This window comes from Lepidochelys olivacea, assembly GCF_965140295.1.
Source record: "Lepidochelys olivacea isolate rLepOli2 genome assembly, chromosome: 1".
Lineage (NCBI taxonomy): Eukaryota > Metazoa > Chordata > Testudines > Cheloniidae > Lepidochelys > Lepidochelys olivacea.
Window position 1 is genome coordinate 59,015,536 of NC_140411.1, and position 21,051 is coordinate 59,036,586.

The 21,051-nt window shown below is 43.2% G+C and overlaps 1 protein-coding gene across 5 annotated transcripts in view; it reads left to right on the top strand.

Annotated features, from left to right (window-relative positions):
• CAB39L (calcium binding protein 39 like) overlaps positions 1 to 21,051 on the top strand; it is a 105,407-nt gene that overhangs the window by 30,076 nt on the left and 54,280 nt on the right. For 3 of the 5 annotated variants that reach the window (XM_084622476.1, XM_084622479.1, XM_084622477.1), the window contains one exon: positions 4,122 to 4,268. In XM_084622476.1, the coding sequence (XP_084478602.1) occupies positions 4,122 to 4,268 (147 nt within the window). The remainder of the gene's footprint in view (positions 1 to 4,121; positions 4,269 to 21,051) is intronic. The other 2 variants (XM_084622478.1, XM_084622480.1) reach the window with 1 other exon arrangement.

The window sequence follows — 21,051 nt, forward strand, 5'->3', positions numbered from 1 at the left end:
TTTTTTTCCCTAAAATAAAACAAAAGAAAACATGTTCTTTAAACAAACCCTAGCTGAACACTGCCAGAACTGACACTTGTCACTGAAATATTTTTGTGAATTTAGAGTGCATGAAAGGTGTTGGACTTTCTAGCTGTGGAGGCTGAGATGTTCTGTTTGTCTACAGGTTTCAACCTCAGGCAGTGGAAGTGCATTATTTCCCACAACCCTGCAATGTGTCTCATTCCTATACTGGGGAAACCACCTCCAAAGCTGAAAGTTATTTGGTTTAAAGATCTGTTTTTCCCCCTCATCTCATAGACTGCTAGTAAGTCTGAGACTTACTGACAAATTAGTGTCAGCTGTCGTGGTGCTGTTTATGAAGTTAACCCCTCCTCATAAGGAACTTGCGGGAGACCACCAAACCATGGTCACCAAAGAGCCCTCCGATAGTGGTAGTTTTCAGTCGCTACCAGCCTTTTCTACATTGAAAGTTTGCCACAATTTGCTTCCTTTATCTTGTGTGACTGAGAGTAGTTCATGTCCAAAGAAAATCACTGAATAGTGGAGGCAAAGGAGACCATAGGTCTGACAGGAACATGTCTGCCAAAAAGACTGGTGTTGGGAACAAACGGTACCAAGAAAGAGAGTCCAACAGAGATTTTTAAAATGCATAAATTGCACTCTACCCATGGCTTGCTTTTTGTGTGGAGGATATAGTACAGGTGTGGGTAAACTACGGCCCAGGGGCCACATCCAGCCTTTCAGATGTTTTAATCCAGCCCTTGAGCTCCAGCCGGGGAGCGGGGTCGGGGGCTTGCCCCGCTCTGCACATGCCATGGCTCCGCGTGGCTGCCGGAAGCAGCAGCATGTCCTTCCTATGCATAGGGTCAGCCAGGGGGCTCCGCATGCTGCCCTTGCCCCAAGAGCCACCCCCACAGTTCCCTTTGGCCTGGAACCACAGCTAATAGGAGCTGCTGGGGCGGCATCTGCGGACAGGGCAGCACACAGAGCTGCCTGGCTGCCCCTCTGTGTAGTAGCTGGACAGGGGGACATACCGCTGCTTCCAGGAGCCGCTTGACGTAAGCACCACCCGGAGCCTGCACCCCTGGCCTCCTCCTGCACCCCAACCCCCTGCCCCAGCCCTGATCCCCCTCCCACCCTCGGTCCCAGCCCAGAGCACCGTTCTGCATCCCCAACCCCAGAGCCCCCTCCCACACTCTGAACACCTAATTTTTGGCCCTACCTCAGAGCCCACACCCCCAGCCAGAGCCCTCACCCCCTCCCACACCCCAACCCCCTATTTTGTGAGTATATAGCGAGCCATGAATGATTTCCATACTCTGATGTGGCCCTCAGGCCAAAAAGTTTGTCCACCCTGATATAGTAGGTGAAGGCAGGAGCAGAGAAGAGAATGAATTTGTTGCCCTGCTACAGTCAACAGTAGGGAGTGAAGTGAAGAGTAATGGCTCTCCCCTTGTCACTGGGAAGTTCCTTTGTGCCATTAAGGTGCTGTAGTGGTAAGCTTGTGTGTAATAGCTCTACAAAGAAATTCCCTAAGGTTCCTCATCTACTCTGGAAGTACTAGTATTTCACTTCCTTCAGTTTTTACAAGTAGCCCTAAATTAAAGACAGACCCTCATCAAAGGTGTAGTTGATACAGAAAAAAGTTGGCTCCAGATTTTCAAAAGTTCCAGTAATTTGGGGTACCTCAGATTGGGCATTTGGAAATCAAGGTAACCAAAATACCGCCCACTGTTGTAAATATTGGCCTTTTAGAATTCACTGGACTCCATCTAGGATGTGGGGGGGGGAGAAAACTTACCTGTCTAGTGATACAAAATCCTGTTTGGAATTGTAGTGAAAATAGCGACTATTTAGTAAAGAGACTATGTTCAGAAGATGTATATAGGTTAATTCCTTTTGGGAAACAGTAGATAATAAGCCTTGTGATCCTTGAAGCTAACATATAAAAAAAAATTACTTCCTTTTCCCCTTCACCCCCCCCCCCCCAAAAGAGGAAATCTAATAGTCAAAAGTGGTAAATTTATTTAAAAATCAGAATTATCAAAGTTACCTTGACACAGCTGAATGTGATGTTTGTTTTTTAAAATGTCCTGGTTTTTGTTGTTTTGCTTTTTAATAGTATTCAAAGGCTGACAACCCAACTCCCACCCCGCATGTCTTGTCTTCAGGGGTTAATAAGCTTGCAGATCCTCACCCTTTTCTATTTCCAGTGTTTTAATTTTTAAAAATGTTCTTTTCCCTGTAATATCAAGTCGTTAACCATGTGGTTGTGAAGTCCCGAGTGCTTATTAGCAGCATGCATGCAGACATGTTATTGCATTACTCTTTAAATTCAGCAAAATTGTGGGGATGATGCAAGTCAGACAGTGAGAGGCCCCTTCTTTCCCAGTATGTGAATATTGCTGAACATTCCTAGATGAGTTACAGTATACCCCCATCTTCAGTGTAGTGTATTGGCAAATTGACAGGTGTGACTCTGCTCTGTGCTAGTCAGAGGGTCTTGCCAAAAACTGTGTCCTGAGTTCTATGTGAGCAGCGCTGAGCACCATTTTTGGCTTCCTAGTCGAGAACTGAGCCAAGTATTCAGGTTTACACAGCCAAAACCGCAGAAATAAAAATGTAGTTTGAACAGTGCCCTAAGGAGCTTGAATATTGAAGAGAGACAGTGTCTTGGAATTTCCAGAATTTGAATGTGAAAATATTTCTGTAGAACCAGCCTAGCAACAAATGGTTAATGAAAAACTATATACAGATTTAATCTTTTTGATATTCTTTCCTGCTCTAGGAACTTTTAACTGAAATATGACATTCTTCAAATAATCTTTCCTTTATGTCACCAATAAATTACACAACCTCTCTCTCTAAGTGCTTTAAGAGTTTCAGCTTTGTAGCATAGGATCTGTCTTATTTTATAAAACACCACATAAATTTCAAATAATTCTCTCAAATGTCTATAAGGGTGTATGAGTAAAAACTGTAGCTATTATTTTTATTAATCATATAAGATATGTAATGACTAGTATCATATGTGTACATGGAGAAAAGTGTGTTCTTGGATTTTGAAGTAAGGGTGAGTGTTATGCAAAGTATTTTACATATGTATATTTTAATCTGTTTTCATTCTTCCTCTCTCAATCTCTGTTATAACATTTCTTATTTGTATGAGACCATAGTGAATATGAAAATTGGAGTGATTTTCTTCCACCCCCCAGATCTAATTTACTTCTTACTGGTGTGTTTTTACTGTTTGCATGTTCTTCAGCTTGGGGACCTAGTGCTGCAAAGTGCTGTGCACCCTCTTTAAAGTGACATGGGCTAGATCCAAAGTCCAAAAAGTCAATGAGAGTCTTTCCATTGACTTCATCAGGCTTTGTATTGGGTCCTAAGAGTCTTCAACTCCCATTAAAGCCAATGGGAGTTGAGGACACGCAGCACCTTCCAGGCTCAGGTCCTGCTGACACCTTAAAACTAAACTGGTCGCTTTCTCTTTCTGGTTCTCATGCACTAGTACACTGATGGGTATTTGGGTTTCCAACAGAATAGGGAGGAATGTATAAGTTAAAGTATTTTTTGTTTAAATGTTTTAATTTAATGTAAGCATTTGTATTTATATTAGGCCTCATTTTATATTTCTTGCTCATCTAAACTCCCCCAGACTTAAACAAGTCAGAAGTGAGTTGTGAGTCACAAGGAATGCAGGCCTCTCAAGGTTTGGCAAGCTCCCTTTTTGGGGAGGTTTAAACTATTCAATATTGACATCCTCTTAACTAAAAAGTTAGATAAAGAGAAACAAAATAAAATGTAAGCAATGACTGAAAAGTTGAGGCCCAATCCTGCAATGATCCAAGCAACAGATATGTTTGTCTGTCTGTTCTTGGAGCTACTGGTTTTCCAGTCAAAACTTAAAAGGCCTCTAGAAACCAACCTAGACTAGTTGAAGGATCTAGTGGAGTCTACTGGAATTTTCAGTGGATGTGAGCAACTGGAGCTCAGAGTGCTCTTACAGTCTGAGCTTGCAGTATACTTTATACATAGAGCATACTGTATTGGACTCGTAGCTGCAAACAAAACCTTAAAAGCTAATTTTTGCTCTTTTTGTCCTTTTTGATTTAAAGCAGTCTTCAGCTATATCAGAAGAAGAAATTCAGGTGAAGAAAATCATGCCTTTGTTCAGTAAATCGCACAAAAATCCTGCTGAGATTGTAAAAACTCTGAAAGAAAACATGGCCATATTGGAAAAGCAAGATAAAAAAACAGACAAGGTATGAGATCATGTTTTTAAAAGACGAGTGATAAGGCATTTATTTGTACTCAGGGGAACAACAATTTGAAGAGATTGAAATTACTGTGTTCTCCGAGGCTGTGATCTTGCAAGCCCTTATGCATGCGAGTTACTTTTATGTACAATGAGTAGTCAATGAGACAGGCTAATCCAAAAAATAACTGATTTGTATTATTTTTTTTTAATTACCCAAGCATGTAACAAAATAAGACGAGACCATTTTAAAGGTACTCTAGGGTTTACTATTTTTGTAGGCTGACAAACTACAAGTGTGTGTGTGTGTTTACACATGCAACAACATTATATAAAAATACAGCAATGTTCATATGTACTATATACACCCTATATATAATTTTTATATGTATTTGTATCTATTACCGTATTAGAGTGAGTGTCTGTGTGTGCACCAGAGACTTTCAAATTCTCTAAAAGAATTGTCATGGGTACAGTTCAATAATAGAAATGTGGATGAGACTAAAAATAAAATTAAAACAAATAATTGTTAGGTAATATTAAAACACTTCTTATGCAATTCTGTCATTTGACTACAAATGTACTTTTCCTCGGTACGATTACATATTAGAAGTGAACCAAAAATAAAAAGGTAAGCATATTTTCCTTCTCTGTGGAATCCTCTTGGTACTTTGGGTTCACAGACAGTACCTCAGAATGTGTTATTTCTGTAACGTGGAACTCAGTGAGACTTCTGGTATTTGATGTCTCACTTTGGGATACCTTCTGTTAATTGTGAAGGATCAAGATAATTTCAGGAAGGGGAAAGAGAATATATAAAAGATTAATTTTGTGCTAAATGTGCCCCATAGCCTAATTAATGGGGATATTCAATGCAGAAAATTTTGTTTTTGCTTTGCAGTTCAACTTTAAATTCTCCACTGGTTGAGCTGTGCTTTTGGGGTGGGGTGGGGTGTACCCCAGAGATGGAGAATTAAGAGGAATTTTGATGTTTTATGAGAACTTTGAATTGACAATTTTTCTGCTTTTTAGAAAGTCTGAACTGTTGGTATACTTTTTTCTCACAAGATAAAAGGGTGTTAGAAGTGGAAGATTTCATCCAGTTTATCAGTACGGAAATTTACAGATTTGAAAATGACATTTTAACTGAATATTAAATCATTTAGCTATCTGATATTTAGTATCTATGATCCCAACCCTGCAGACTGTTACTCACATGTCTAGTTCCGATTAAGCCACTGTACAAGAGAAAGTGGTTTGTTCCTAGTTCTGTTCTTTCAGGCACAATTCAAGAAGGCATCGCTATTCAGGACAGTACTTAAGCACATGACTAAGTGCTTTGTTGAACAGGGGCCTAACTCTATGATCTGGATTGCCGAGCAGGCAGAGTCCTCATCCCCTTGGGGTCAGAGGAAAATGTCCCCTTCAGACAAGAGTTGCACTGAACTGCTCTGAAGACAGTCACTCCCAGTAAGGAAAATGTCCTGAATAGTCGATGTTAGGGGAGTAAATCCTAATAGGAAGATTCTTAGGGCTAAGACACAGCTATATAGGAAATCTGGAGGGAAAGTTTCTCTCAAAAAATAATAATTAAAAAAAAATACCCTGATGTCGTCTTCTGCACATTCAAAACTTTGGGATCCTCATCAATCTGCATTTGTTTGGTATCTTTGCCATTCATGTGTTTTTGAGCATTCATTGGGGGGGGGAAAGGAGATCTGTGTGCCACTTTCAGCTGTTCTGCTGGGCTGAGAGAGTTTTCAAAAACTAATTATTCTAGTGAGAGATTCAGTGCAAAAACACCACATCTTTCACTTTCATGCAGCTAGTTAAAACATTGTCTTGTCATAACTTTCACTTTCAATACCCATTTTTCATGTGGCTAAAAGCCCTTTCTTTTCATGGCTAAACATACAGTATTGCTTGCTAGCAAAATAGATTCCAGCTAGAACTAACTTCAAAGTCAAAAGCCCTAAAGGTTTATCCTGCAGTTATTTAGACACCTACAACTGTAGTGTGAATATGTAGATGGAAATGCAAGTTTGGGACAATTGAAAGTGGCTGATATAGCCCCAGTGCCTAGAGCAGGGGTGGGGAGCCTTCTTTCTAATGGGGGCCACTGACCCACAGAAAGTCAGTTGCAGGCCCCACACAGCCCCGCGGGGAGGGTGCAGGGGCTCGGGGCTTCCCCTAGGCTCCGGGGTGGGGCCAGAAATGAGGGTTTCAGGGAGCAGGGCTGGGGCAGGGGGTTGGGGTGGAGGTGTGGGGTCTGGGAGGGGATTCTGACCATGGGCAGAGGGTTCAGGGTGGGGGTAGGAGCTCTGGGAGGGTGGTCTGGGCTGGGGCAGGGGGTTCAGTTGCGGGAGGGGATGAGAGGTGCGGGATCCTCAAGTGGCTCCTGGTTAGCGGCGGGGCTAAGGCAAGCTCCCCCCCGCCCTGGCCCTGCACTGCTCCCGGAAGCGGCCACAGCTCCTATTGGCTGTGGTTCCTGGCCAATGGGAGCTGTGGGGGCAATGCCTGAGGTTGGGGGTAGGCACACATGGACTCAGAACTTTCTTGATCACCACTGTGCCTAGGGTCAGCTGACCGACCTGCCTGGCGCTGTAGCTCCCCCCCCCCCCCGGGCAGTGGGGCGAGCCAATGCTTGCGGCTCCAGCCCGCAGGGGGGGCACCGAGGCTCATGGCTTTTGTTCCGCAGCGTGGAGACTTGCCTCGGGCAGGATGAAATTAAGCAGGGGGCTGGATCCGGCACACGGGCCAGAGGTTCCACACCCCAGGCCTAGAGACTACCATCCCAGAGAGGGAATTTCTTTTCCAGCTCTGTAGCAGTTCTGAAAGATACAAAACTACAAGAAAGTGGTGTTAAGCAGCCCTGAAATTATAAGAGATCAGATGGAAAAGAATTTGAAAAACAAGAAATTTTATTAGCACACGTGAAGTGCATGATCTGTATTGCATGCTTGCTATTGTTAAATGCAACAATTATTAGTACTACAGAGCTATCGTACCCCTATAGCATTTCTAGATTCCAAGGCCAGAAAGGAACACTGTGATCATCTCGTCCGAACTCCTGTATAACAGAGGCCATGGAATTTCCCCAAAATAATCCCTAGAGCAGATCTTTTAGGAAAATATCCATTCTTGATTTAAAAGTTGCCGGTCATGGAGAATGCATCTCAACCCTTGGTAAACTGTTCCAATGGTTAACTCTTCCCACTGTTAAAAATGTACACCTTATGTCCAGGCTGAATTTGTCTAGCTTCAACTTCCAGCTATTGGATCATGTTATAGTTATACCTTTCTTGGCTAGATTGATGAGCCCATTATTAAAGATTTGTTCCCCATGTAGATACTTAGACTATAATCAAGACATCCTTTTAACCTTTTCTTTGTTAAGGTAAATGGATTGAACTCCTTGAGTCTTTCTAATATTTTCTAATCCTTTAATCGTTCTTGTGGCTCTTCTCTGAACCCTTTCCAATTTATAAACATCCTTTTTGAATTATGGACGCCAGAGCTAGACACAGTATTCCAGCAGCAGTTGCGTCAATGCCAAATACAGTGGTTTTTTTAAAAAAAAATCTCTACTATTACTTGAGATTCCCCTGTTTATGCATTCAAAGATTACTTTAGCTCTTTTGGCCACAGTGTCACTCTGGGAGCTCGTTTTCAACTGATTATCCACCATGACCCCCAAATCTTTTTCAAAGTCACTGCTTACCAGAATAAAGCCCTCCTCACTCCCATCCTGTAAGGATGGCCTACATCACTTAGACCATTTTTTGTGAAAATGATAATAGAAATTAGAAATGCTGATTGTAAATTTAAAAAGCAGTTGCAAGTCTTTTCAAGAAGAGTGTGTCAGTGGAATACACACACAAATATGTATACACCCTCTCTCACTTAGTGTTAATGATCATTGTTATTCATATAATGTGTTACATTGACACTCTCTTGTTAGTGAGCACAGGTGCATTGACTTTAATGTTGTTGCATTCACTTACATAAAATTTGGTCCAATTAATCCATATACCCTAACCAGTTCCTACTGTTCTAAAGTCCTCTTTCCTTTCCTTATTTTTCACATCTGATTAATTCAAAGAAGATTCTGTAATAATGGGAAGATTAGCATAACATTAAGAGGATTAAGAAGAGTAATTCTCCAGATCTGGAAAAGTTGAATAAAGCCTCTCTTATACCTCATGCATTTCTTACGCAACGTTTGAATTGAACAGGGGCTCCTTAGAAAGTGTGCATTTGTCCTGATGGGTTCCTGTTCATGGATCTTTATATTGTGAGGAGCCAGTGCATACCTGCATGTGTAATATAATCCCAGTTATATGGGACCAAATTCATCCCTGATTTAACTCCAGCATTGGCACTCCCCATTAAACTGGAGTGATAAGCAGGCAATCAAACAAATCATTAAGAATTGTACTTGATGTAATTATACATCAGGTAAAATTGGACTAGCTTATTTTTTCAAGATGCCTGTGGATGGATACATCAAATAGTTTGGAATTCTGTAGACTTGGCACTTACCTTGTGGTTTTGGGGTTTGGGTTTGTTTTTTGTGTGGTTTCAGACCACTTGAGTTTTGCTTTAAATTTTACTCTCAACCCAAAAACTCAATGCAAAATTAAGCCAAAACTACCAGTTTTTGCCTGGGTTAGGGGTAAAACCCAACCAGTCTAGAGCCTCCTGCAAAGCCATTTGCCTGGACCAGCTCACTGGAAGACCCCAAATCACTGCATGTTCTCATATTCCCACCCCCACCCACCACAAGTTCCTGTGCCAGGTAGGGTGAGTTCAGTTCCATAGTGGTGATACCGTATGTCTTTGGAAGAAGTTAGAGGAATAGCGGGTGGGAGGTTTGTTAAACAAAATGAACAGGAACTTCTCAATCCAGCCCACAATAAAAAGGGTGACCTCCTGACTCCCTAAAGGTCTCAAGATCACAACCACAAAGCACTATCCAGAGGATATATTGCATGTCATACAGCACTGAAGCATGAACAGTAAACATCCCACTGGTATTTTTCACCTATCCTTGGTGGGGTTGGGCTCTGATGACTCAGGCTCCCTGCAGCTACAGGTTTGGCAACATTTCTGAACCAGCCCTGCAAGCAAATCCATCAAGTTTTACGAGGTTTTCATCCAAAATTATAAACTGATCCATAATAATTTGAAAGTTGGCCCAAGTTCCCTCTGCATTTGGCTTGGGTGTGTAAAGTTGACCAAAATTTTAGATTTGTAATGGAATCTGAAATCAGGCAAGTTGTAAATAAGTGGTTTTATTATGAATAGTTATGGTTCTGCCAGCCAGCAAGACAAACTTGAGATTACAGTAAACTCACCCTTTTTGTTTTCCCCTCAGGGATCCATTCACTGTTCAAAAACACCCTATCAACTAGGTAAAAATTCATTTTGAAACTTTTTTTCTCTCTCCTTCCCCTTTACGTTTAAACATACTTAATTAGGCAAATTCATGTAGGTAAGTCAGTGTGGCATGTCTTCGCATTCGACTTCCATGTGCTGTCCTAGAGGTTCACAACTGTTCATAAGAATCTGGAGTGCTAGATTTTTAGCAGCATTTCGATTGTAGTCTTAGGGATTTTTCCTGATCAGGCATTTATATTTAAAAAAACAAAACCCAATTCTGCTGTGATGGGGTTTACGAATCCTACACTAAGGCTGAGGCAGGGGAAGCCGTACTGGGTTCCATCCCTTAGCCATTGCTAAGCATGATGCTGGGGCAAAGATCAATATAAAGGGAGCTCAGTTCAGCAACTCTAAGCAAAGGGTGAAAGAGAGGACATTTTATGAAGGAGCACTACTCAGCGGCAGCAGCAGGAGAAGAAGCGTCTACTCAGGGGATCCAGCTGTGAGTCCCTACCCTGTCCCTGACACCCCAAAAGAGAGGGAGAACCACAAGCTAGGGGCACAAGAGGGCTGCAGGCATCGGCCCTTGGCTGAAGTAAAAACGTTGTCAAATATGGCCATATCTGAAACTGTCTAGCCAGTCTAGCTGAGACCACATCCAGAGAGCTACGGTGCCCTGAGACCACATCCAGAGAGCTACGGGTGACAGAAAGATTGGATTCAGAGGCCCAGGCCACTAAGCCTAATGACTGACCAAACCACCCAGCTACACCTGCTCTTTTATGCAGTGCTAAAGAAACTGTGCCTAAATCCTGTTCATCTCACTCTCACATCTGGTCCTAATAAAGTCAGAGGGACTCCCTATGTAAGTAAGATGAGCAATGTGTGAAGAATGAAACATACACTTGCATATTGGAATCGTTATGAGATTATCATTGACTCTAATAGGACTGTCTGTGGCCACGATCCTGCAACAATTGACGTCAGTTGCAAAATTCCCTTTGACTTCAGTGGTGGTCCTGTGTAAGTAAGGTAAGGACCTGGCCTCTTGTCATGTCTGCTGCTGCACAAAGCTCTCGGGTGTACTGGATTTTGTGGGAAGTTTCATATTTCAGTCTCTTCTGCTTTAGTGCCAAGTGAGGCAGTTGCTCTGGAGGTGAGTGAGACTTCAAGTATCCTTTAGTGTAGGGGGTTGTAACTGAGTTGGAAGTCAGGAGACCAGGAGTTCTAGTCTCCCCTCTTCTGACTGCTTTTTTATATTTCTGTGTGCTTCACAATTCTTATTATTGATCAAGGCATCACACGCCTAGGAGACAGTTAAGTATAATTCCCTTCATTTTACAAGTAAGTTCCCTAGCAGGTTGCACAAGAACACTTGGGGTAGAAATGGGAATCAAATTCAGGTCTTTGTATGGTAGACCCAAGTCTCTTCCACTTAGTCACACTGCCTTTTAGAATGGGTGTTCGAAATCTGTGTGCTTGGCTATCCTGTTGCTAACTATTGCTCTAAGAACTAGGCCACATTCTTCTCCCAAAGCCAGGAACAGAACTCATGAATCCTGATCTTAAACATTCTACTGCTGTCTAGCAAAGAGTTGTGTAACCTACTGGCAGAGTATGTATCACTTCCCTCCCACCAGGGATTGATTCACATACTCCTTCACGAGTACAGGGCTGTGCTAGTCTTCTGAAAATCCTGCGTTCAAACCTTGCTGGTGGCTTGTGGAGGTCCTTGTGGCTGCACATGATGGAATATGTTTTTCCAGTTTTCTTCTTGGAAAAAAAATTGGTTGATTTAACTCCCGCAGTTAAAGAGAATGCCCTTAAAAATAGGTTCTATAGTTAAAATAATTATACTCCATCAGTTCTTCCATGATGTGCAGCAAACTCTAGTGTTCCATATTTTGGTCACTGGCCACATTTCAATGGTTTGTGTCAAGCAATGGGTAGGTTTCAAGGTTGAGAAGCAGTAACTTAAAAAAACCCCATATTTATATAGACCATACTGGAAATATTCCCGAGGTTCAGATTGAAACTGGCTATCAAATCCTCTTCTCCAGATTTTTGTGCACAGTTGAGAATGTCTAGTTTGCTGGATAGATCATGATTTCACAGACTGCATGGAAATCATAACATTAGCCCAGTACCGTGAAGCTGCGGTTGCTTGTGGGAGGTTAGCGAGCTGGTCCCATCCCAGAGAGGAGTGGGGAGGTGGCAGGCCAGTTCTATCCTGGGAAGGGAGTGTGACCACATGGTGCCGGCTTGCTCCAGCCCATGCACTGCTGTTGCTTCCTGTCCAGCTGGTGAGGATTGGGGGTGGAGCTAACAATGCAATGATTTAGAGCCCGGGCCTGCTCCATGGTGGCTCCTGGCAGGCCTGGGGGGAGATAGAGATTAGGATTGGCATCTGTCCCCCACTCTAGTCAGTACAGTAGCCTGTGTCACTGCTGCTGATTAGAACACAAGCTGGTGCATGAGGGAGCCCTGTCCCAGGGGAGTATCGGGGTGTGAAGGGGCCCTGCCCCAGTGGAGGGATTGGGTGGGGGAATGGATCCTGGTCTCAGTTCCTTACCAGCTGGCACTGTGGTATCTCCTGCGGCCTGTTGGGGGGTAATGAGAGCCGATCCTCCCAACCTTTAGTATAATTATGTCTTCCTGCTAGTGATACTGTCGGCTGGGACAGAGGTAAGCTGGAGTCAACTCGTTGAAGAGCTAGGAAAGTTGAAGTTTAGGCCTAGGAGTTCTCATGGGCAATGTTCCCTCTAATTTTTAACAGGCTGTGTGCGCAAAAAATTTCTTCTGTGCTGCTGCTGAAGCCAGAGTGCGCGTGGGGTTTAAGATCTGTGTGTGCATGCACACACGCACAGTTTAGAGGGAACAGTGCTCATGGGTGTTTCTCAAGGTCTGATATTTTGTCCTAATGATTTTGTATGTTTATAGAAAACATCAAAAAGGAAAATCCAGATGCACCTGAAGTAGTAGTAGATACAGTACAAGCAAATGGATCTCCATCAGCAGTATGAGGGTGATGATAGGTCCTTGTCGTCACTATCTGAGATTGCACATAAGGATCATTGTGAAATTAGCACAAGGCTGCTGAAGCCAGGAACTCCATTTACACCTTTTCACTGATTGTAATAAACACATCACTGATATTCCATGGGACGCTGCAAAAGCCGTCTGTACTTGGTTATGCTTCTGAATCAGAAAGGCTGCTTTGGTTGTGGGTGGGTTTTTTCCCCTACCACAGACAAGCAGGTGATGTTGCAGAGGAGGCGGCTTGGCTTCTGTGGGTGTGCAAAAGTGTATCTAGTGTATTTATGGAAAAAAATCAGTCTAATATGTTGTTCACTTGGACCGGTGTGTCGTTTTAACCTTTTACGTGTTGGTTCCTGAAATGTCTCCATATGAAATGAGAATACATTTACAAGAACAGAAAACTTCCCTTTAATTTAGTTCATAGGATCATGGTAGTTAATGATCAGAAGACCTGTTGGATCAGTGAGTTCATTTCCCTACAAGTGCAAGATACATTCTATATCAAGGGACTGTATCTAATATTAAGTATCAGAGGGGTAGCCATGTTAGTCTCTATCTACAAAAACAACGAGGAGTCCAGTGGCACCTTAAAGACTAACAGATTTATTTGGGCATAAGCTTTCATGGGTAAAAAAACCCACTTCACGATAATACTTCTAACATTAAACTGATCTTGGCCAAAAGGCCAAGATGATGTAAAAATAACCTGATTTTGGCCATGTCTATAGTGTGTTGTTTTTTTTTTTTTTTTAAAGCCAACATGCCCTGACAAAGTTATAAGCGTGGTCTACACTAGGAATTTACATCAGTATAGCTACATCTCTCAAGGGTGTGAAAAATCCACATACCTGATAGACACTATTCTACCAACCTAACCCCCGGTGTACACAGTGCTAGGTCAATGGAATAATTGTTCTCTTAACCTAGCTAGCACCTCTTAGGGAGGTGGATTATCTGCCCCACTAGGAGAAGCCCTCCCATTGGCATAGGTAGTGTATACACTGAAGTGGTGCAGCTGCGCTGTTGTAGCATTTTAAGCGGAGGCAATGTGTGTGTGGGGGGCATGTGGGGCTAAGTGCCCCCCACAGATTTCTGTGAATGCCGAGCTGCCCTTGAAGGGCTTGCTCTGCTTGACCTGCCGGCATGAGAAGGAGGCTTTGTCTTTCTGCTTTGCCTCTCCCACGGCACTTCCTGCTCTCTCGGTCCCTATCCCCATCAGCCAGGCCTGGGTGGGGAGCAGAGGGGTCGGGCTGCTGCGGCCTCCCCAGCTGGGCTCAAAGAGCTGCTGAACTGCCCAGAGGCAGGGATGCGCAGAAGCCACCCTCAGGCAATGTGAGAAGTGGCTCTCTCCTGCTCCCTGCCAGGAACAGAGGCCAAGCCAGCTGGAAATTCTGGCGGGCACAGTGTGGTGCCCCTGGGTGCAGGGTGTGTGTAGGGCGTCGCTGGGGAAGGCTCTGGGAGCAGGGAAGTAGGGGCACTGCCCACACCTCTCCCCCGTGCTGAGGTGTCCGTGAGGGCGCAGGGGAGATATTGGTGCTGTGAGTCTCCCCAGCCTGGCCGAGAGGCACGTGCTCCTCACTAGGAGCCAACGGGATTGGCTGCCTTGGCCCAGGGAGGTGGGGCCGGAAGGTTCCTCCCAGAGGCGATGCATGGGGCAGACATGTGGCCCCCCTTTACATTGTGTCATCCCCCTTCCTCCCTGTCAGCAGGCACGAGTCATCTCTGCTTTTAAGTGTAGACACGTCGGTAGTGCTCACCCATTGCCTGATTAGTGCCCCAACAATGTTAAAGCACACCTTTTTGTTGTCTGTACAGACAGGACCAAGCCATATTATCATGCCCTAGTGTGAGCAGAACACTCTGGTCTTGAGCATCATTTGTTAGAATTGATGTACCAGTTTGTCTCATGCCACAGGCATGACCAAACAATGTTTTATAACACAGTAGGGGCACCAATACATTTATGAAGCATGCTTAAACACAGTCAAATCTATAATATGGACAGGGCCTTTGTTTCTCAGCAACCAGGTCTGCAATTATAAATATGTTCCTGTGTGGGTCGGGGGCAAGGCTAGGACTGGATCCTGAGGCATTTCAGCAAAGAGCTTCTTCAAATAGCTGGTTGTCAGAAGCGAAGGAGACTATTTTTAAAACTCTGCCCCACCTCTCTTAGCAATACAAGGTCATAAGCATTCCAAGCCACTTCTAAGCAGAATAAAGGGATACTAGGAGGAGAACAGAAACATAGTGCATATTTCCCAACCATAGAGTTAATTCCCCCATCCCAAGACTGATAAATTCTTATTTATTATTTGTTAAATATAAACAGTGTGCTGCTTGTCCATGAACAAAACTCGGAAGAAGTCTCTTCTTCGTATTGCTTTGTGTCTAAATGGCCTTTTAATATTATTTGTATTGCAGTAGCACTTAAAGGCCTCAATCAAAGATTGTGGCCCAATTGTACTGCACTCTGCAAACACACAATAATAATAATAATTAATAATTTAATAAAAAATCCTTGTCTCAAAGAGTTTACAGTCTAGCTAAGATCAAGTATGATATCAATTTTGTGTCTAATGCATCCTCTGATGACTATATTTTGCATTTGCAGAGACATTATAATCTAAAAGGTCTTTCCTGTTTCTGTTATGATCCTATCAAGTAAATTACAATAATTTGATTTTTACTTGTGAGAGCGCCAAATCTGGGTATTTTTTTTATAAGTTACACAAAGTATTAGTCTCAACTTGCACTGTTTAATTTGTCAAAATATGAAGACATGTTACTACCCAGAAAACAACTTTTTCCTAAGCAGAGGCGTCACAGTGTATGCATAATTTTCCTTAAATCAGAGGACTTATGCCACTTTATTCACAGGGGACATAATAGACCTGTGTACATGCTACAACCACAAAGGGATATCTTGCACTAGTCAGGTGATCTAGTCAGTTTGGTAGCTTGCTTCAAAAATTGCTGTAATTCTGCATTTGCAGCAAGGAATTTAGTACTCTATAATCAGCAGAAGTGAAGCTGCTATACATGCTGCTCATGAATTAGGAATTACACTTTGTGGACCAACAGGTGTTGTTTGTCATGTCAGAACAATGCAGAAAATAAACCCCTGAAGTTATGATAAAAATACCTTATTTAGTTTTCATTTGAGACTATACTATAGTAATTTAGTAATGTAATGTAGTTTATGTAATGTAATGTAGGCTAATGTAGTGCCAATCTTTAAAAAAGGGAAGAAGGAGGATCCTGGGAACTACTGGCCAGTCAGTCTCACCTCAGTCCCTGGAAAAATCATGGAGCAGGTCCTCAAGGAATCAATCCTGAAGCACTTACACGAGAGGAAAGTGATCAGGAACAGTCAGCATAGATTCACCAAGGGAAGGTCATGCCTGACTAATCTAATCGCCTTTTATGATGAGATTACTGGTTCTGTGGATGAAGGGAAAGCAGTGGATGTATTGTTTCTTGACTTTAGCAAAGCTTTTGACACTGTCTCCCACAGTATTCTTGTCAGCAAGTTAAAGAAGTATGGGCTGGATGAATGCACTATAAAGTGGGTAGAAAGTTGGCTAGATTGTCAGGCTCAACGGGTAGTGATCAATGGCTCCATGTCTAGTTGGCAGCCGGTATCAAGTGGAGTGCCCCAAGGGTCGGTCCTAGGGCTGGTTTTGTTCAATATCTTCATAAATGATCTGGAGGATGGTGTGGATTGCACTCTCAGCAAATTTGCGGATGATACTAAACTAGGAGGAGTGGTAGATACGCTGGAGGGCAGGGATAGGATACAGAGGGACCTAGACAAATTGGAGGATTGGGCCAAAAGAAATCTGATGAGGTTCAACAAGGATAAGTGCAGAGTCCTGCACTTAGGACGGAAGAACCCAATGCACCAGTACAGACTAGGGACCGAATGGCTAGGCAGCAGTTCTGCGGAAAAGGACCTAGGGGTTACAGTGGACGAGAAGCTGGATATGAGTCAAGTGTGCCGTTGTTGCCAAGAAGGCCAATGGCATTTTGGGATGTATAAGTAGGGGCATAGCAAGCAGATCGAGGGACGTGATCGTTCCCTTCTATTCGACATTGATGAGGCCTCATCTGGAGTACTGTGTCCAGTTTTGGGCCCCATGCTACAAGAAGGATGTGGATAAATTGGAGAGAGTCCAGCGAAGGGCAACAAAAATGATTAGGGGTCTGGAACACATGACTTATGAGGAGGGGCTGAGGGAACTGGGATTGTTTAGTCTGCAGAAGAGAAGAATGAGGGGGATTTGATAGCTGCTTTCAACTACCTGAGAGGTGGTTCCAAAGAAGATGGTTCTAGACTATTCTCAGTGGTAGAAAAGGACAGGACAAGGAGTAATGGTCTCAAGTTGCATTGGGGGAGGTTTAGGTTGGATATTAGGAAAAACTTTTTCACTAGGAGGGTGGTGAAACACTGGAATGCGTTACCTAGGGAGGTGGTGGAATCTCCTTCCTTAGAAGTTTTTAAGGTCAGGCTTGACAAAGTCCTGACTGGGATGATTTAATTGGGGACTGGTCCTGCTTTGAGCAGGGGGTTGGACTAGATGACCTCCTGAGGTCCCTTCCAACCCTGATATTCTATGAATTTCTGGTGACTAAATTGTGTGCAGAAAATTGCAGAGGAGGTAAAGAAGCTGATGTAAAGACTGTAAAAGGGAGGAGTTAAAATTAGGGTTGTTGATTAATTGCAGTTAACTCTTGATTGACTTAAAAAAATTAACTGATTAATCACACTGTTAATAGAATACCAGTTGAAATGTATTAAATATTTTTGGATGTTTTTCTACATTTTCAAATATATTGATTTCTATTACAACACAGAATACAAAGTGTACAGTACTCACTTTATATTATTAGTTTTATTACCAATATTTGCACTGTAAAAATGATTTAAAAATTTTATTTTTCAATTCACCTCATACAAGTACTGTAGTGCAATCTCTTTATCGTGAAAATGTAACTTACAAATGTAGATTTTTTTTTTGTTACATAATTGCACTCAAAAACAAAACAATGTAAAACTTTAGAGCCTACAAGTCCACTCAGTTCTACTACTTGTTCAGACAAACAAGTTTGTTTACATTTACGGGAGATACTGCTGACTGCTTCTTATTTGCAGTGTCACCTGAAAGTGAAAACAGGCGTTCGCATGTCATTTTTGTAGCCAGTGTTGCAAGGTATTTACATGCCAGATATGCTAAACATTCATATACCCCTTCATGCTTCGGCCACCATTCCAGAGGACATGCTTTCATTCTGATGATGCTCGTTAAAAAAAAAATGTTAATTAAATTTGTGAATGAACTCCTTGGGGGAGAATTGTATGTCTCCTGCTCTGTTTTACCTGGATTCTGCTATATATTTCATGTTATAGCAGTCTCGGATGATGACCCAGCACATGTTCGTTTTAAGAACACTTGATTTGACAAAATGCAAAGAAAGTACCAATGTGAGATTTCTAAGGATAGATATAGCACTCAACCCAGGGTTTAAGAATCTGAAGTGCCTTCCAAAATCTGAGAGGGACGAGCTGTGGAGAATGCTTTCAGATGTCTTAAAAGAGCAACACTCTGATGCAGAAACTACAGAACCCGAACCACCAAAAAAGAAAATCAGCCTTCTGATGGTGGCATCTGACTCAGATGATGAAAATGAATATGCATCGGTCCGCTCTGCTTTGGATCGTTATCGAGCAGATCCCATCATCAGCATGAATGCATGTCTTCTGGAATGGTGGTTGAAGCATGAAGAGACATATGACTCTTTAGTGCATCAGGAACATAAATATCTTGTGATGCCAGCTACAATAGTGCCATGTGAACACCTGTTCTCACTTTCAGGTGACATTGTAAACAAGACGTGGGCAGCATTATCTCCTGCAAATTGTAACCAAACTTGTTTGTCTGAGCGATTGGCTGAAGTAGGACTGAGTGGACTTGTAGGTTCTAAAGTTTTACATTGTTTTATTTTTGAATGCAGTTATTTTTTGTACATAATTCTATATTTGTAAGTTAAACTTTCATTATAAAAAGATTGCACTACAGTACTTGTATTGGGTGAATTTCTTTTGTTTTTTACAGTGCAAATATGTATTTTATTACAAAAAGTGAGCACTGTACACTTCGTATTCTGTGTTGTAATTTAAATCAATATATTCAAAAATGTAAAAAACATTCAAATATATTTAAATATGTGGTATTCTATTATTAACAGTGCGATTAATCACGCCATTAATTTTTTTAATTGCTTGACAGCTCTAGTTAAAATCAACATAACTCAGCTCTGAATATACCCATGCATCAATATTGAGTTCTACCTGATCTTCAATGGCAAAGGCTGCATCCTCTCAAGTTAATACTTGTGTTCAGCAATTTGAGATGAGTGTTTAGAGCATATGTGGGGGAAATGAACACAGCATTGAGAGGTGCTTTATCATGTCAAGAGTCTGAAATGTGACTAATAGTAGCGAATACATGCATTAAATTGATGGCTATCCTGGCTATCCTTTTTCGTATATTGTTAATGCCATCACTTGTAAATAATTTAGGCTGATTTTCTTAGGATTCTGTACCATTCACTTATTGCATCCTCTTGTAAATATAGTGGGACACATTCATTGATGGTGTAATTTCATTATCCCCAATGGAGTTAAACCAGAAATGAGTTTGGCCGAATAATACTGAAAATGGAAGAATTGTGTTTGAGGAAACTGTGTAGGTGACGGGGACAGTTTAGGTATGTGGACTTGTGATATGATCTTTTGTTTTGAGCTATTATTTTTTTACTGTAGTGGTGGTGGTAAAGTTCTCACTTTCAGTTTTATTACTCCTTGGGGAATTCTGCGCCACTGCGTATGCGCAGAATTTAAGCTCTCCACAGATTTCTTTGCTTCCCCGCAGAAAAATGACTTTCTTAATGGGAAGCAAAGGGAAGCCACAAGAGCAATCATACAACCCTCCCCAGCAGTATGTTTTGGGTGCCCAGGGCAGCCAGCAGAGAGGCAAATCAGTGTGGGACGGGGGCGGGACTGGAGAAGACCCGGCTGGTGGCTCCTACCTTGCACTGGGCTCAGCTGCTAGTCCCGGCTGGGCTGGGAAGGATGGGAATTCCTCTTCCCCGGCACGGCATCTGGGGCTCTATCAGACCCACCCCCAGATTTCTCCCCCAGCTGCAGGAAGGTCTGCAGACTCCTCCGACCTGCGCTTCCTGCACATATCACTCCTCAGCTGCAGTGGGAGGGGTCACCTGTACAGGGAGCTGCTCCTCCATTTGTCCAACCCCTATGCATCCAGACTCCCCATACCCAGACCCTCCCGACGAGCCCCCCTGCATCTGGACCACCCCAACAAGCCACCCGGATCCCCACCCTACTGAGCCCAACCAGCTGCACATGGATCCCCACCCCACTGAACTCCACTCTCCCAGCATCTGGACCCCCCCCCCCCCACACACACACACTGAGCCCCAACCACTTTCACCTGGACCCCCCTGCAGAGTCCCATTACCATTGCACCCAACACCCCGAAGAAGCCCCTGTGCATCTAGATCTTCCCCCCCGCACCCAGATTCCCGCCCCCCCAGCTGCCCGCACCCAGATTGTCCCACACAGAGCCGTCTTAACTCACACCTGGATTTCCCCCCACCCTCACTAAGCCCCTCCACACCTGGATCCTGCTTTGCTGAGCCTGTCCACACCTGGTGCACCTGGCATGGAGGGGCAGGGCCCTGAGGTGTTTCTGGGGCAGGCCCGGTCCTTGCGCTGTGTCAGGGTTGGGTGCAGCCTCACCGCTGAGTCCGTGTCGTGGGGGAGAGCTGCACAGCTCTGTACAGTCAGTGGCCTGTGCTCCCCATTGCCATGCTGGCATTGCCACATTTATTTGACAAATAAAATTTGCAGAATTTTAAAATATTGTGCGCAGAACTTTTAATTTTTTGGTGCAGAATTTGTAGTTTTAAGCACAGAATGCCCTCAGGAGTAAAGTTTTATACTACCATCTAGCACCATATATCTGGGCACATTGCACATAAAATCAACAGCAATAGCAAAATCCCTAGTGGACTTCCTGGGGTCTCTGGTTTTGCTTTGAAAATTAGGACCACAACCTTATATTGGCTTTGGAAGTTGACTAGGAGCCAGTGATCTGATTTGAACACAGGCCTGATGGGCAGCCTCAGGCATGGTGAAGTTGGGCAGCCACATTCTGTACCAACTAGAGCCTGTGCATAATCTTCAGATACAATGAGTAACAGTAATCCAGCCTGGGTGCTGACAAACTCAGGGATTACTGTGTCCAGGTTGTTGTCCAGGAGGAAAGGACAAAGTTTCCGAATAAGCT